This window comes from Lepidochelys olivacea (assembly GCF_965140295.1).
Source record: "Lepidochelys olivacea isolate rLepOli2 genome assembly, chromosome: 2".
NCBI classification, from domain to species: Eukaryota; Metazoa; Chordata; order Testudines; family Cheloniidae; genus Lepidochelys; species Lepidochelys olivacea.
In genome coordinates this window covers 22,383,056-22,400,983 of record NC_140412.1, presented here as the reverse complement: position 1 = coordinate 22,400,983, position 17,928 = coordinate 22,383,056, and the positions used below count along the sequence as shown (strand labels likewise).

The 17,928-nt window shown below is 39.7% G+C and overlaps 1 protein-coding gene across 1 annotated transcript in view; it reads left to right on the top strand.

Annotated features, from left to right (window-relative positions):
* Positions 1 to 17,928, top strand: part of FAM91A1 (family with sequence similarity 91 member A1) — a 56,143-nt gene that overhangs the window by 17,410 nt on the left and 20,805 nt on the right. The window contains exons 8-17 of the mRNA XM_084621896.1: positions 84 to 146; positions 2,190 to 2,296; positions 3,468 to 3,506; positions 3,657 to 3,769; positions 4,572 to 4,690; positions 5,171 to 5,283; positions 5,545 to 5,631; positions 6,616 to 6,748; positions 14,101 to 14,249; positions 16,458 to 16,592. Of these exons, the coding sequence (XP_084478022.1) occupies positions 84 to 146; positions 2,190 to 2,296; positions 3,468 to 3,506; positions 3,657 to 3,769; positions 4,572 to 4,690; positions 5,171 to 5,283; positions 5,545 to 5,631; positions 6,616 to 6,748; positions 14,101 to 14,249; positions 16,458 to 16,592 (1,058 nt within the window). The remainder of the gene's footprint in view (positions 1 to 83; positions 147 to 2,189; positions 2,297 to 3,467; positions 3,507 to 3,656; positions 3,770 to 4,571; positions 4,691 to 5,170; positions 5,284 to 5,544; positions 5,632 to 6,615; positions 6,749 to 14,100; positions 14,250 to 16,457; positions 16,593 to 17,928) is intronic.

Sequence of the window (17,928 nt, the reverse complement as noted above, 5' to 3'; positions counted from 1 at the left end):
GAAAAAAAATGTAGCGTCTACTAGTATCATTAGTACTTGGGTAAACATCTTTGTAAAATGACATACCTTTTTTATTTTTAAAGGTTTATATAACAAAGGATTTATTTACCTTGATGTACCAATATCTGATGACAGTTGTATAGCAGGTGAGTGTATGTTTTAGCAGTAGTAGCTATGTTTTTTTTGGAAGAGATTCATTCCAGATAATTTAGGTTTCCTTTTTTTGGGTGTTGCTTGTCTTTTTCTATTAAAGTGACCTATTTAAACATAATACCAAGATGGATGAAAACTCTTCTTGTTTATTCAGTGGCTTTCCAACTTGCTGCTAAAAATTTGTCCTTTATCCTGATGCTAATATTTATTTATTTTCAACTAATATTTCTGTCTGAAATAATAAAGCTGCTTTTAACATATGTAGAGAGGAAGACATGTCCTTGAAGACATTTAAGTATAATTTAAACAATTGTCCTTGTTTTGTTGTATCTGCAGTTAACAAGGATACTATAAATGTAGAAACTTAACCATATTAAAAAAAAATCTGTCTAGAAGAGGGACCTTTTCCTTCTGATTCAGTTAATATTCATAGTACTGGTTGCTTATTCACTTCCATCATTCATGCCTCTGTCACCTGAAAATTTGATTACTCTAATGTGCTGTCCTTTAGGACCATGTGGAAACTTGAGCTTCTACAGAATGTGGCTGTCCACTGGATAAATGGGGCAACATTCAGGGAGCAATTACTATTATTTTGAGTACTGCACTAGCTCTCAAGATATTTGGGATGGAATTTCAAGGACAAGGTTTAATTGTGTTTGGTTTAAGTGGTTTGGGAGCTGGTTACAGAGGGACCACCTCACACTGCTACAGTTTAGACCTGGCAAGATACTTAAACTGCAGTTGGGTCCTCAACTCTTTACTTCTCTCCTTTTTCCACCACAGTCCAGACATATTAACCATTCAGACATGGTACAAAGCTAGTCTCTTTCATAGACCTTTTAAGTAGGCTGGGAGTTTTTACAGGTGGATGGGCTGGTGGCTGACTGCAGGATGATTTAGGTGGGGTCTTATGATACAGCTGGGCAGAATGGCTTTAGTTATTGTGGGAGAATATATCAACAGGAAATTTTTTGATTAGAAAGTTGCTGAATGAAAATATTTCATAGAATGATTTTAGATTTTTAACTGTGTTTAAGTTTTGGGAGGTGTGTGAAGTTGGAAAGGCACCAGAGAAACTGAAAGAATAAATCTGAACTTGGAGGGAAAATATTGTAAATTACCCCTGTCATAAATATAAAGGGAAGGGTAAACACCTTTAAAATCCCTCCTGGCCAGAGGAAAAACCCTTTCACCTGTAAAGGGTTAAGAAGCTAGGATAATCTTGCTGGCACCTGACCACAATGACCAGTGAGGAGACAAGATACTTTCAAAGCTGGAGAGGGGGAGAAACAAAGGGTCTGGGTCTGTCTGTGTGATGCTTTTGCTGGGAACAGAACAGGAATGGAGCCTTAGAAATTTAGTAAGTAATCTAGCTAGATATGCGTTAGATTCTGTTTGTTTAAATGGAATGGATATTCCTGTCTTTGTGTCTTTTTGTAACTTAAGGTTTTGCCTAGAGGGATTCTCTATGTTTTGAATCTGATTACCCTGTAAGGTATTTACCATCCTGATTTTACAGAGATGTTTCTTTTTACTTTTACTTCTATTAAAATTCTTCTTTTAAGAAACTGAATGCTTTTTCATTGTTCTTAAGATCCAAGGGTTTGGGTCTGTGGTCACCTATGCAAATTGGTGAGGATTTTTATCAAACCTTCCCCAGGAAGGGGGGTGCAAGGTTTTGGTGAGGATTTTTGGGGAAAAGACGTTTCCAAACGGGCTCTTTCCTAATAAAATAAAACCGGTTAGACGTTTGGTGGTGGCAGCGAAAGTCCAAGGGCAAAAGGTAAAATAGTTTGTACCTTGGGGAAGTTTTAACCTAAGCTGGTAAAAGTAAGCTTAGGAGGTTTTCATACAGGTCCCCACATCTGTACCCTAGAGTTCAGAGTGGGGAAGGAACCTTGACAACCCCTAGTCTGAACTAGAATAAAATTTAGTTTTTATTTTAAAAAAACCTTTCAGCTTTTAAGCAGTCAAAATACTCTGAAAACTTACATCTCTTAAACCATAGTATTAAAAATAATTCTTCCTTCCAGTGCCTCCACTTGAAGGTTTTGTAATGAACAGAGTGCAAGGTGATTACTTTGAAACTCTTCTCTACAAGATATTTGTTTCAATAGATGAACACACTAATGTGGCAGAGGTAAGTAATGCTTAGTTTGTTTCTGCATCAGGGAGGTGGAGGAAACTGGAAGGGCCAGTAAAACAGGCTGGTGAAGTACCTGAAAGACAGATAGAGAGAAATGCATTTCCTGTTGTCAGTGTCCATCTCCACAGCCATATGACTGTATGTAGCTTTCCAGAGATGAGTCTAGGGGTAAGAGATTTGAAACAATATTCAGTGCTTTATGGAATGTGCTAGTTGCTTTTTTTTTTTTTTAAATATTAAGAAGTACACAACTTTTTTTTTCATAAATAGCACTACAATTCCCCTGGCAAAAAGAGCAGTGCATAGGAACAACATGGGGTGGGAGTTTTAGCGAACGATCCTTGCAAATAGTTAATATTCATAGTACTTGTTGCTTATTTACTTTGTTGTCTCTACTTAGAGGTGCATTTTTACTTTGAAAAGTGATTGCAAAAAGGCATTGTGGGGTTCCTGAGGTCAAGCTGAGTTCTTCAATCTTTTGTAATAAAAATGCTGCAGACCAAATTATGTCCTTAGTTCAGGGCATATACAGCTCCATTGCCTTAAGTGGGTTTGCTCAGGGGTAACTGATAGATTAAAACTGTGATTGGAATTTAGTTGATGATGCACAAGAAAAATAGAACCCAGCTTCCCCCTCTCATAGTTGGATTGATTCTGTTGTTTTAACAGGAGTAAAAAGTAGTACATTTTTATCTTTGTCACCAAAGTGAATGGATGGGACAATGAAAGCACAGGGAATAGATTTTGTGAGTAAGTGTCACTTTTACACAGTCACTTCTCAAAACAGAATCAGGTTGTAAGACTAGGCTTGATTCTCCAATGCCCTCTGTACTCATTGACTGGGTATAGTGGGTGTAGAATGCTTAAATCAATCAATTGAAATGTTAGCATTTTACATCCACTTTGCATGTAATCTACACTGCTGTAAATTACTGCACAAGGAGTGTAACAGTGGAGTATTTGATCCTGAATCTCTTGCTGCTCAAGAAAGGGAGTATTGGACTGAGGTTTCAGCATTTCTTCTCCTTTCTCTTAACCACTTGTGAAATGACAATAGATTGTACAACTTGTACTAGAAAAGGTGTTCTTGGCTAGTAGCAAATGAGTCCTGGAATCACTTATCAATTTTTCTTATTTTGTCTCTTATCTGTTTCCTATTTTTCAGCTTGCAAATGTTCTAGAGATAGACCTGTCACTGGTGAAGGTATGTCTGCATAGTACATCCAAAGCATCTAATTGTCCAAAGTGAAAATCCTCCAATGTTTTACTACATGGCTTCTTAAATAGATACTAAAACTACATTATGAAACTTAGCAGTTTTTGATTGATCTCTTGTGTGTCTTTGTCTCTTCAGAATGCTGTGTCCATGTATTGTCGATTGGGTTTTGCTCACAAAAAAGGCCAAGTAATGAATCTGGAAAATCTTCATTCATCATGGAGGAACATTCCGTCTATAAATCGACTGAAGTAGGTATCTTGCCATGTTTCTTGAGCTACTTTAAAAGTATAGTTTTGACTACAGAGGTGGGACATTTTAAATTCTACCCTTGCGTCTGGCATTGTGATTCCTTTGTGGTCCTGACAATAATTTAATTATCTTCCTTCATTTTCTATATATAAAATGAGAATAACATATGTGTAGCTCTTGGGTATATGTGAGGGTTATTGGTGGTAAAATTCGCTCATAGATGCTGCAAATAATACTTTAAGTGTTGGCATTTTGGTTTTGAAACACAGACTGTGTACTTGCTTTAATGTCTTATGGCTGTGAATTTGTAATTATTCTGTATTTTGATTTGTGTCTTTAGGAATTTTAAGATTATTTCCTGATTTTTAAAAACTAAAAGTTGCTGTTTTTATTGTAGTACCATGACAGCCTTTCTCAGTGCAGCTGTTGGTGTGTATACTTTTAATTGGCGGTGCGTTTCTGTGGTTGGCAAGACAGCTTGCAGTACTTGGGCATTCTGGCAATCCTGTGGGCCCTTGTTTTGTTCTTAAACTTAAATGTCTGGTAATGATTTTTTAAAAAAGGAGAAATAAAACCTGTTTGAACTTTTTTGTAGTCAGCAGTTGGAGGATTCAGACGTCTTGCTGAGGGATAGTTTGAAATAGGTTTTCTACATTGGTGTGAAATGTTTTATCTGGCTTTGATAGGACTTGCAGTGGTTTTCATAATCTGCCACTGAGCATGCGTGAAGTACCATGAGATTAGCAGGCAGAGCTGCTGCCATGGTGCTACAGTGATAATAGATACAGACTTTGTTAATAGGAGTACTTTGGATCCGCAAAAGATGCTCCTTTCATGGGACAGTGGGGAAAACAGGACTCCTGTACAGGAAGCTTGTTCATCAGCTACAGATACTGACACCAACAGTCAAGATGATCCAGGTTAGCACCCATATTAAATTGATACATTAGAATCAATTGGTTAATGTTTGTAAAATGCCTTGAGGTTATAAATGCTAATTATTCATAGACCCAACCAGAATATGTAGAGAGAGGCAGATTGTGGAAATACTTCTAACATCAAATGCATTGAGTTATTTTCCCACTTTTTATTCTTATTGCATCTCCCCACCTCAAAAAAGTGCTGTATTAACCAGTCTGCATTATGAATGTTAGTAGAATTCTTCCTGAATGAAAATAAAATTACTGCAAAATTAAATTTTAAATTTGATGAGTTATATAGTATTGCAATAATGGCGAGGAAATATGTATAAGACTCAGTATGGCATAGTGTGGGCTTTATGCTTTATTTGTTTAGTTCATACGTAGATCTAGTTTTATGATTTTAAGGCTTGCTTAAGGAAATTGTCTTTATTCTTAAATAAAACAAATAAGTTTACAAATTCTTTCTTTGTTTTATAGCTGACACAGCCAGCGTGAGCAGCTTGAGTCTGTCTAGTGGACACACAAAGCGTATTGCATTCCTGTTTGATTCAACTCTCACTGCCTTTCTAATGATGGGGAATCTTTCACCTGTATGTCAGATTGTTCAGTTTGTCTATGTGAAGATCAAATGTGTAGAAAACACTTTAAGTCTTGGCTTTTAGCATAATGCAGCTCTGATGATTTTAGGACCTTTTGTATCAATTGCTTAGGAACTTTAATGATCATTTGTTTAGGCAAATTTTGTCTTTATTTTACAAAAATATATATGTTAAATCTCCCACTCACAGAGATAAGAATCTGTGAAAGATAAAAAATCTTATATACAATATATTTGGATCATATTGTTGCAGAACTTGAAAAGTCATGCGGTAACTATGTTTGAAGTTGGAAAATTATCAGATGAATCTCTGGACAGTTTTCTTTTGGAACTTGAAAAGGTAACCCTCTTGTATACAGTCTAAAGTTTTTCAGAGCTTAAGATGTTTCTGTGTGTGTGTGTTTTACACTATCAGTATTTGATATGTATTTTTGTCTTGTGCTTTTGCTTTAGGAGCTTCTTATTACCCCTCTTTGTACATAATAATATTGGTAGGAACACATGCGTGGGAATATTCGATCCTCAGTTTTTTATGTCCCATTAAAATGGAGACTGTCCTATATGTCTGTGCCAGAAATGACTTTTTTTTAAGATGACATTATCAGAAGTGCATGTATAAAAGTGCAGTCACTAAGTGAAGATATGAAAATACACTAAACGTCACAAACCCTCATGTGCATACATCTGTAGATACATGTTCACACAACCACTAACTTGTGTGCTAGCATTGGCTTTTTGTTTGCTGGATTTGGGTATCTGTAAATATGCATACTTTTGCATTCACATGCCCTTGAAAACTTGGTCATTAAGGACTGGAATTTGCAGGCCATAATTTTCTGGACCTGTGGTTTTATTTATTTATTTTTTTAAAACCTTTAGATCTTATATCTACCATAATTTTAAACAAACCAACCAATTTCTTAAGATGACTATACAGTTGTATACTTGTAGATTTTTTTTCTGTAATTGCTATGACTTTATTATGGCATCCTTTCACAGAAGCCCCTTTAGTGGTCAGTTATATTGAACAATGATGATACAGTACAACTGCAGTTGTTGGATATATATTTTTGGATTCCTCCCTTCCCCTAATTTTAATGTCCTACTAATATACTTAACATTACAGTATTTGACAAGCTTTGCCAGCTTTCACTTAACTTGATGGTTGCTATGGATCAGTCTTGCTGAAAAACTGGAAGGCAGTTGCACCTTTTAAATGCTGACTGTAGAATGTTTGTAATAACTTCTTAATCTCGTATTTGTGGAACTGGTATTTACAGAAACAGTATACAACATGTACACCTTTATATGATTTTTTGTTTAGGTTCAAAGCACAGGTGAAGGGGAGGCACAGAGATACTTTGATCATGCACTTACTCTGAGAAACACAATACTGTTTTTGCGGCATAACAAGGACCTAGTGGCACAAGCTGCACAACCTGAACAACCAAATAATGGTATAGTGAAAGTTACTGTTTTGGGAAAACTGTCCAGTCTCTCGGAGTTATGTTTGTTTATCTATCGTGTGTTCTCTTTAAAAAGAGTTTTCTCATTAAGTGCCCTTTCTGAATGGGATGCTTTCCTGAAATTGGGCCTTTCAGTCCACTGCTGCCTGTGTTGAGCCTCCAGTGATCCATCCTTGTCACATTTGACACATAAGTCACTTACATGGCAGTAGGACTGGTGTTCGAAGCACTAGATTGATTTCACTGCAAGAGCAAGGACAAACTGGGCTGGTGTGGGAGGGAGCTGGTTCCAAAACGCACACATTCAAGGATAGTAAAGGAGGAATATTTCTGCATGACTAAATGTACTAAGTGGAGATATTTCAAAGGCACAGAGGGGAGTTAGGCAAAACTCTCATTGTGCACACACACACACAAGTGAATGCCTAGTTGTCCTTTATGCCTGTGAAAATCCCCCTCCCCTCAAAAAAATTCCAAACATGCTTCACTGCAAAAATCCATCATCAAGATGAATTGCCAAAACTTTTTTCTTGCTGCTAGTTCAGCTATCTCTATGGGCCTGAAATATACCCCAAAATTGCAATTCTGTGATGACAAAATCTATCAATAAGGTTGGTTTTTTTGGTTTTGTTTTAACAAATAAGAGCTTGATCTTGCAAGGTGCTAAGCACTCTCCATGCTAATCATAGTTGGGATATTTAGGTGCTCAGCACCTCACAGGATAAATTAAGGGAGAATTTGGAAGGCAGAATCATACTATTCAGTTGTATTGCTCTGTTCTATAGAGAGAATTGTTTGGAAGCAAGTGAACTAAGTACTGCTCTGCTATCTTGAATCAATGGTATTTCACCAGATTTACACCAATATACTTAGCCCAAGTATCTTTTATAGTGTGGTATAATGGCAGATAATAGAAAAAGTGTAATGTGATTTGGTAGCAGACATTTAGTTCTTCTTTGAGTGATTGGAGATGTGTATTCCACTCAGGTGTGCATGTGTGTGTGCACCTAGCATTCCGAAGTCAGAGAAGTTTGCGTAGTGGTAGCCATAGGGGCAGAGTTTGCATCCTGTGGCCATTAGCCCCATCCCCTGGCTATTGAAGGGTAGCACCACCCAACCTCCTCCATTCTTTCTCACTACCTGCAACTAGAGTTGGAGCATTTCATGTGGTATTTCCCACATGCTGTTTCTTATCTCAGTCTTTTGAGTTTTTGTTATAAATAGTTAACTAGTATTAGCTAAGAATAGTTAGATTAACTTGTCATCCTGATGGGATGCTGTCACCAGGATTCAAACACTGTCCAGTACGTGGGTTGGCTATTCCCAATAGTGATCCCCACATGAGGTGTTTATTGTGACTAGGAGAAAGGTACATTAGAGAAAGGTTCTCCATCTGCAAGTCTCTTAAAAAAAAGAATGCAGGTGGCAATGGACTTGAGACTCAGGCAGCACTTGAGTGTAGACCACGAGGCCCACTTTGGTACAAGGGACTTCCACAGATCGTCTGGCCTCTCAAACAACTTCAGAGCTAGAGCCAGACTTATGTTCTTCAGCCAGACTCTGATTCCTCTCGCAGGAGGAAGACAGATCATTCTCCTTCTTTGGGTCCTCCGAGAAAAAGGTCTCACAAAATGGACTGCAGCTACTTCAGAGCTGTCATCATTCTCTTCCAGGAGGAGTGTGGACTGATCTACCAGGATGTGAGATGGAGCTGGGCTATCTGCTCTGTTACCAAGGCAGCATCAGTTCGACACTATACTTGTTGACTCCGATGCCGTCCATGAGATGCTGGTACTGTCAATGTCAGCATTGACTTTTTCCCTGCTACTAGAATACCAGGCAGTGTCAGACTTACTTTGCCTCTCTCTGTTCCTGGTTCTCCAATTACTCAGGAGCATTCAGTAGCCCAGAAACCATTGATATGGGCAGTGCTGCCTGGTGTGATGCCAAAGACATCCCAATTGCCGGCATTGCCTAACACTCACAGTGGACAATTGACCACTGCTTTCTTATCAGTACTGAGTGGTCCGTTGGAACTGTTGCCATCTGTGGCACCAATGATGACTGTGGTACAGACCATATCTTTAGAATGAGTACTGACCCTGTCGTCTGTGCTATCTTTAGTGTTAGTACCAAATGGGAATGTGATATCGTGGCCAGTCCTCAAGGTGGTGACTCCTTTTCTTACCTCCGATGCTGATACAGCCAGCGTATTGGGTCTCAGATGAGGCGTGATGTTTGTTCACTCCATGCAGGACGGCTCCTGTGTTACCTTCTGTTACTTTGAAGGTTCATCAAGCTCAGGGACATCTTCCCCCTCTCCCTCATCCTTGAGACACACTTCTAGGAGATGGTGGAGAACTCCTGTGGACCACGATTGGTACCAGGATTTGCACTGTTCCTACATTAGAGATGGGCTCTTGGTCTAGTGCATACTGGCCATTAGTGCCAAATCCCTATACCCAGTAGCTCTGTGGGATGTTCCACATTCAGTAAAGTCCTGGTCTTTGACTCACTCCAGAGTTAGGTTGCCCAACCAACCTGTAGTATCATCTGCTCAGCTGCCTATATTGCAGACTCAAATGGAGGCAGCTTCCTTGGAGCAGGTTCAGTCTGAACCACTCATACAGAAGCATGTATTACTGCAGAAGGTTCCAGTGGCTCCACTTCTGTCATCACCCTCATCACTGGATGACTTCATGGTACTGGAGTCTTCTTCCCAGTGCCTGAAGATTTTAAGCTCCATTAGGAGCTTCTCAGATGAATGGCTTCAGCTATGGGTATTCAAGTGGAGTTTGTGCAAGAAAATACACCCAACTTGACATTATTCAGTCCTTGGCACAAGTAGTGTAGTTCCCTTTACATGAAGCATTATTAGAACCTGCCAAGACTTTTTGGAATACCCCAGCTTCCTTGCCTTCTACAGCAAAACATATGGACAAGTGTTATGTTCCCATGCAGGTGTTTGAGTGTGTTCAATCTCATCCTGCCCCTAACTCTGTTCTTGTAACAGCAGAGATATATATCCACACCCAAGGATGAAGAGGCTGAGAGGATGAATCTCCTGGGGAGAAAATTTGTTAGCCTCCTCCTTGCAAATGCGCATTGCAAATCACTAGCCACTTCTGTCAGAATATGATTTTGTGAATTCAGAGTGTGTAGCAAAATGCAAAAAGCCTTTGGTGGTCATATTTTGTTCTTGGACAGAACAGATGAGACTTTGCATTCACTGAAGGACTCGTGTGTGTTGGGGATTTATACCCAAACCAAAGGGTATTTTACTGGTTAGCACCAGCAATACCTGTCCCAGTGGTATTTCTGGCAGACAGCATGTTGGGGCAGACAGAAGGACCATCCTAGAAAGGGGAATAAGTCATACAGGAGAAGACCACCTGGGTCTAACTTTTAATCAGCCAGTCTGTCCTCCTTCAACTTTTGTCAAGCAGCAGTTTTGACTGTCAGATCAAGAGCAGCATTCCAGTTGTGAACTTGCAGCTGTTCGGGGATGGCCTTTCTCACTTCCACAGTGGTTGGGAAGCTATTACCACAGACAAATGGGTCTTCAGCACTGTGGGATCAGGTTATGCCATTCAATTTCTCTCCATTTCCCACATTGTGCCCCGTCCTCCACCCTATCCCTTTTCATGGACCCCTCTCACAAGTCACTGCATCTCCAGCAGCTGTGGACTCTGCAGGATTTGGGGGCCATAGAAGAAGTCCCTCTACAATATCAGGGGAAAAGATTCTACTCGCAGTATTTCCTGAGACCTATTCTTGATCTTAAGGGTCTCAACAGGTGCATTAAGTACATGAGATTCCACATGATTACCCTAGCTACTATCCTCCCCCAAATGACTGGTTTGATGCCCTAGATGTTGAAGATGACTGTTTCAGTGTGGCTGTTTCTGAGATTTGTAGTTGCAGGGGCAGCATTATCAAGACATGGTTCTCTCCTGTAGCTCCTTGAGTTTTTACCAAATGCATGGCTATAGTAGTAGCACATCCCAGGAGAAGAGGAATACATGTTTTTTTACCTGCACAATTGGTTGGTGAGGGGCAAGTCCAGAGACCAATTGCTCAGCTATGTCCGGTTCACTCTGCATCTTTTTAGTCATCTAGGTCTAATAATAAATAAAGCAAAATCAACTTTAGTACCACACAAAACTTAGTACATTGGGGCCCTACTAGATTGTACGAGTGCAAGGGTATTCCTGCCAGGGGAACGATTTCAGATAATTGTTGTTTCTGTCTGTCCCTCCAAGTTTACCCTTCTTCCATAATTTGGGTATGCCTGAAGTTATTGGATCTTATGGCCATGTGTACTTACATGGTCCAGGATACGAGACTACATCTTCGTCATCTTCAGGTTTGGCTTAAGCTGATGTATCACCTACATTTTTAGTAGCTGGACACCCTGGTGCAAGTGCTGCCACCCATCCTGCAGTCCATCAAGTGGTGGAGGAACCAAATCAATGTTTGCAGAGGTGTTCCTTCATCTGTTCTCCATGGATCATAACATTAGTGATCCCTCTGCCATAGGTTGGGGAACATATCTGGAGATTTTGAAAGTTCAGGGAGTGTGGACAGATAGGAATATTTCCTTCCTATCAACATCCTGTAGCACTGAGCCATTTACAATGCAGGCTGGGCCTTTCGGTCACACATCAGACACAGAGGTTCATATACTCACTGACAATACCACTGTGGTGTACTATGTGAACAAACAAGGGTCCTCACTCCAACCAGCTTTGTCAGAAGATAGTAAAGTTTTGGCATTTTGCATCAGGGAGAACAACATACCCACAGCAGCTCACCTACTGGGGATGAGGAATTGCTAATGTGATCACCTCAGCAAAGTGTTTTCTCAGAATCATGAGTTGTCTCTGAAGAACAGTGTGTTAAGGTCCATCTTCGGAGTATGGGGCATTCCAACTATCAACCTGTTTGCAACAAAAGACCACAAGAAGTGCCCATTAGTTTTGCTCCCAGGTGGGCCTCAGTCCAAGATCCTTGACAGATCCCTTCCACCTGAATTGGGGATTGGCACTCATGTATGCCTTTCCTTGGGATTTCTGTCATCACACAGGTTGTTTTCAAACTGAAGTTGGATCATGCTAGACTGATTCTCATTGCACCAGCTTGGCCAAGGCAGTGCTGGTTCTCTGATTTCCTCTGATTCCCTCAACTGCTCATATCTCTTTATCCTGACCTACTGATCATTGTCAGATTTGGCATCCAATATTGAACAGCCTGCTCCTCGCGGTGTGGATGCTGTACAGTTTGATGAAGAGAAGGAATGATATTTGGAAGCTGTTTGACAAGTGTGGCTTAAGAGTAGAAAGCCATCTTCTAGGGCTACTATTTGGCCAAGTGGAAATGATTTTCAGTTTGATTGCTAGCTCGGGGAGTTCAGCTGCTACTGGCCTATATTCAGGACATTTTGAAGTACCTGCTATGCCTTCAATCATTTGGTCTTTCTATCAGTTCATTGAGGGTTCACTTAGCAATGATCTCAGCATTTTTCATCTGCCCATCCAAGGGAAGTCAGTTTTTATGAACTCCATGGTAATGGGATTTCTGAGAAGAGTCAGTCATCTCCACCCACCTGTGAACGGGCCAATTCCCTTGTGGTACCATAATGTATGTTTAGCTGCCCTGATGGGGCCTCTGTTTGAGCCTCTGGTAGCCTTTTCTCAGTCCCTTTCTGTGCCAGAAGGCAGCTTTCCTTGTTGCAATAACATCCACAAGAAGAATAAGTAAGCTGCAGGGTTTATTACTGGAGCCCTCATATACATGTTTTTTCAAAGACTAAGTATAGCTGGGGCCACATCCAAATTTTTTTTCAAAAATTATTTCACAGCTTCACCTTAACCAAGTGATTTACTTACCAGTGTTCTTTCCTAAACTGCGTTCAAATGCACGTGACCAATGACTTCACATGTTGGATGTGAGACAGTACTTGGCATTTTACCTAGAGAGGACAGTCTTTTCGGACATTTCCTTGACTTTTTATTTCCTGTGCGGATTGAATGAAGGGTCAGGTGGTTTCTGTGCAGATAATTTCCAGATGGATAACTTCCTGCATTACTACAGTTTATGGAGTAGATCAATCTGCATCCCCACAGACATTACGGACTCATTTAATGAGAGCCCAAGTGTTATCGATTGCATTTTTCAGCAATGTTTCAATATTGGACATTTGTCAGGCTGTGATATGGGTTCTGTACGTACTTTTACCAAACGTTATTTAGTTACCACAGCATCTCTGTCAGATACAAACTTCGTGAAGACAGTGCTATAATCATTATTTAAATAGACTTCAAGTCCCACATCTGATTACTGCTTGTGAGTTGCCTGAGTAGAATACACAACTACAACCACTGACATAAAAAATGACTACTTATCAGTTCTGTAATTGCTGTTCTTTGAGATGTATTTCAGACTTGTATTTCACAACCCACCCTCCTTTTCCTCTGCATCGAAGTCTCTGCTCTTGACATTCGGTGGGATGGAACTGTGGGGGGTCAGTTGCTGGGGAGGGGCTAATGGCCAAAGGTACAAGTACCATCTTTATGGGTACAGCTAGGCAAAGTTCTTCGGCTTTGGTGCATTGGGCACGCACTCGCATCTGAGTGGAATACATGTCTGCACCCACACCTTGAAGAACAGATAACAATTTTTCTTTAATATTAGATATTGACTCTTGTAATTCACTGAGTAGGAAACTGTCTTCTTCATATGGTCAAGTAGGCAGTGAGGTATAAGTTATGCTTCTCTGTCAGAGACTAAGTTCAGGCATAGATTTGAAATACTGCTTTGTAGTAGTACATCAGTATGCCAGGGTATCCTTGAATACTTCCACGATTCCAGGTGCTAGATGTAATCCTTTGCTGGCCAAAACATTGGCATTGGCCACCTCCATAGCATTGAGTAAAAAGCAACATAGCAGCTAGTTTTTTATGTATTCCATTTTCTCTGACCTATGTTTTTGCTCCATAGTAAGCATACTAGATGCCAATTTAACTTTATATTTTAATGGTTTGTTATAAAACATCTAGAACATAGTCACAAATACCTGTTTAAGATACTGAGTTAGCTTAAACAGTCAAAAGCCAAGCTGCTTAATGTTAAAAGTTCAACTCTGAAAAACCGGCCTGTAAAAATAATGTATCTCCTTATTCTAGTGACAGACTAGACTCTTCTACTTTCAGCCTGAAGAACCAACACATCTCGGGGAAAGAACTGGATTCTTTTCTGATTCATATGTTGTTAGAATTGTTACTGGTTGTGTATGTTCCTTTTCTAGCTGTATTCAAAGTGTCTTTTGATGCTTTTTAATGTAGGTTTTCCTTTGGATCTCTTACGATGTGAGAGTTTGCTGGGCTTGGATCCTGCAACCTGCAGTAGAGTTCTAAACAAAAACTACACACTACTTGTCTCCATGGCGCCGCTCACCAATGAAATTCGACCCATCAGCAGCTGTACCCCCCAGGTGAAAATCCACTTTGAAAGGAATCTGAGTCTGTGATATTATTGCACTTCATTTTTGAATTAATACTTTTAACATAAAAGCAGTTTTCTTTGGATCTTTTTCATAGAAACTTCATTAGAATTTTTTGCTCTAAATGATTTTGCACATAAAACCGTATTATTATATTACAATTGTTTCATGAAAATCAGAGTTTAGTGAGGTATAATGTGCATATTTATTAAGCTGAATTTATTTACTAAATGTCTGCGTAGTAATTATCTCTCTAGTTAAAAAGTTCTGTGACAGATGTTCCTTTATATATATATTTAACGTTTTGAATTCATGTTCTTAGAACTCGTGAGCCCTTTGGAAATAAAGTCTTCTACTCTCTTATCAGTTTTCAGAGTAGCAGCCATGTTAGTCTGTATCTGCAAAAAGAACAGGAGTACTTGTGGCATCTTAGAGACTAACAAATTTATTTGAGCATAAGCTTTCGTGGGCTACAGCCCACTTCATCGGATGCATAGAATGGAACATATATAGTAAGAAGATTATATTTATAAATAAAAAATGCCAGGAAACAAAATAAATATTTTGCATCCTCTAGAAGAGATATTATTTTAGAACCTACTTCACTACCCTGTACTCATGTTGAGTAGCACATAGTAAGATACTGTGCCATAACAATAAGGGTGGTGTAATGAAGCCCTTAATTTATTCCCTAAAGTAGCACTCTCTATTCATAGAATCATAGAATATCAGGGTTGGAAGGGACCCCAGAAGGTCATCTAGTCCAACCCCCTGCTCAAAGCAGGACCAATTCCCAGTTAAATCATCCCAGCCAGGGCTTTGTCAAGCCTGACCTTAAAAACCTCTAAGGAAGGAGATTCTACCACTTCCCTAGGTAACTCATTCCAGTGTTTCACCACCCTCTTAGTGAAAAAGTTTTTCCTAATATCCAATCTAAACCTCCCCCACTGCAACTTGAGACCATTAACTCCTCGTTCTGTCATCTGCTACCATTGAGAACAGTCTAGAGCCATCCTCTTTGGAACCCCCTTTCAGGTAGTTGAAAGCAGCTATCAAATCCCCCCTCATTCTTCTCTTCTGCAGGCTAAACAATCCCAGCTCCCTCAGCCTCTCCTCATAACTCATGTGTTCCAGTCCCCCTATTCTGGCTGTCCCCTTTATCCCCGCCTCCCAGGCGTGCACGGCCGTTCTGCATGAGCCCCAGCGACCTGGAGCTGACGGCACGAGCTCTTTTAAAAAAGAAAAGAAAAGAAAAAGGGACACCGCTTTGCCTCCCTTGATGCATACCCGCATCTCCCTTGGGAGGCCCACCCCATAGTTTGAGAACTGCTGGCTTAGAGCATCTTCATTAAAGCGCTACAGTGTTTTAATTGTTGACTTGCCATCACATGACACATTCTGTCAATTTTTCCCAAATGCTGGGGCATGTCCCCCTGGGGGTGTCTGAAGAACTAAATGTGTGGGGAGGCTGTAAGAAGATTTCTGATGTGTTCTCCAGGTTGTCAGCTTTCATTAAAAATAAATAACTAAAACAATCCTGAATGGTAAATAAATTAAGATGTATACCCCATTCACTACATATGCCAGGGCTGTGGGAGAAGGGGTGCCATAGGCTTAATTTTCCAGAAGGGGGATCAGCTTTCAATAATTTAGGAAAGTGCATTATATAATCATCTGTGAAGCTACTGTAACTTGCTTTCTGAGTTTTACTTGGTGTATTACTTAGCTTCACGTATCAGACCTCTGCAGTGAACGTTAGAATAGCAAAACGTACTGTGCAGTATAAATTAAAAGGGTAAGTAATGTCGTCAACTTGGTAACCAAATTCTATAAGACAGCCAGCTTGTTTACAGTGTTGTGTTTGAGCAAGTGTCTAATCGGTGTGTATGTACTGTACCTTTAGCAAACTTTAACAAATCTAGCTTTCAAGCAAGAGTGTCCTTCCCATCTTCTGTTATACCCAGGGAATGAAGGGACAGCTGAGTTGGAATCTTAAAACTTGGATTCACCATGTAATAGTGAGGTGTTGTAGCTGCTGGCCATGAGGCCAGTCTTATCTGCTTGTAAGGGTTACTATTTAAGTGTACCAAACTCTAGTAAAATAACAAAGTTCTGCCGTTTTTTCTTAACCTATAATTGTACTTGTAATAGTTGCAATTCAAATGATGCTTTTGCATTTTTTGATTGATCTTTCTTCAGCATATTGGACCAGCTATACCAGAAGTTAGCTCAGTTTGGTTCAAATTGTATATTTACCATATTACTGGTCAAGGACCACCATCCCTATTGCTGTCTAAAGGGACAAGGCTTAGAAAACTTCCAGATATTTTTCAGGTATGTTTATATGCTTCTTTTTTCTCTCAAATGGAACCTGAATTTTCTCCCAACGAAGGAACTGTTCATTGCTTCTGTTGCTGTTTGTATCAGTGTTGTTCCAGCAAACTTGACGCTACTTTCCCTAGCTTTAATTTAATACATCATACTGCAGATCCTCTTAGTATGAAGTAAACACTTTAGATGGTGGTGGTGGTTGTTCAGGAGTACTATCTGGACACATAGGAGACTGCTGTAGCAGAAGACTTATGAGGAGCAAGCATATCTTTGCTGGGAAAGATTTAGGCTTCTACTCCAGAGTGCAAGGATTCTACCTTAGAGAATCAGATCTTCTCTCTTCTCCCTTCATCCCCCAAACAAAACAAAAAATAAAAATCTTTCACACGCGTGCTTCTCTCAGAGTCTGAGAAGATGGTTAAGACTATCCCCTTTATTCTGGAGACTGTTCGGGTCCTAGAACAGAGATTTTTTTTTTTGAAGCACCTTGGAGATGTCTTCTGCAATTAGGATGACTGTATTCATACTGCTTTGGATTGATTAAAGGAGGTATGGCAGTTTTCTCCTACCATTTTGTCTGTGTCAAAGATGTTAAATGGAAAACACAATCCTGGTGGTGGAAGTTGCAATGGCCAAGGCAAACTTGGCTGAATTAAAATTATAGAATCTCCTCCTGGTCAAATATCAATTTAAACTGAGATACAGGACTCTTTATTCTTCATGTCCCCCTTTCCAAAGAGAATTGAGACATTTAAGAAACTGGCCTTGTGAGTGAGTGGAGATAGACAGAGAGATGCATGCATCCTTTGATGTAGCTACAGTAGCAATAGTTTCTGGCATCAGTGTTTGTAGACATCAGGAATGAAAACATAGAGATCTTGTTTTGCTCTATCTCCCTCATTTTATATTCCTATTTTTTGTTGTAAAATTGGCATGGGGAAAAGTCCTGTCTCAAAAATAAAGTACTAAAAGGTCAGGTGAGTGTGGATACCCAGTCCACAAAGAGGTTCTATAATACTAACAAACTGGATCTTGAGTCTAGCTGTGAGGCCTAACCCAAAGCTTCAATACTTCACAAATGTGTGGTGTGGCTTTTTTTTTCATATTTTTAAAAGCGCTCTATGTAGTTACTTTGTAAATTTCCTTATAGAATCAGATTTGAGGTTTGCTGGCATAGCGGATTTTCCTTGTACCAAATAGTCTCAAGTCCTATACCAATAAATTTTTTCTTGGGACATCTTATCTGTCTGCACACCCTTTTTTTGTTACCATGCAAAAATGTTGTTCTTGTTTCCACTATTGCTTGTTGCAGTGGCATTTTGTTAAAAATATACACTTT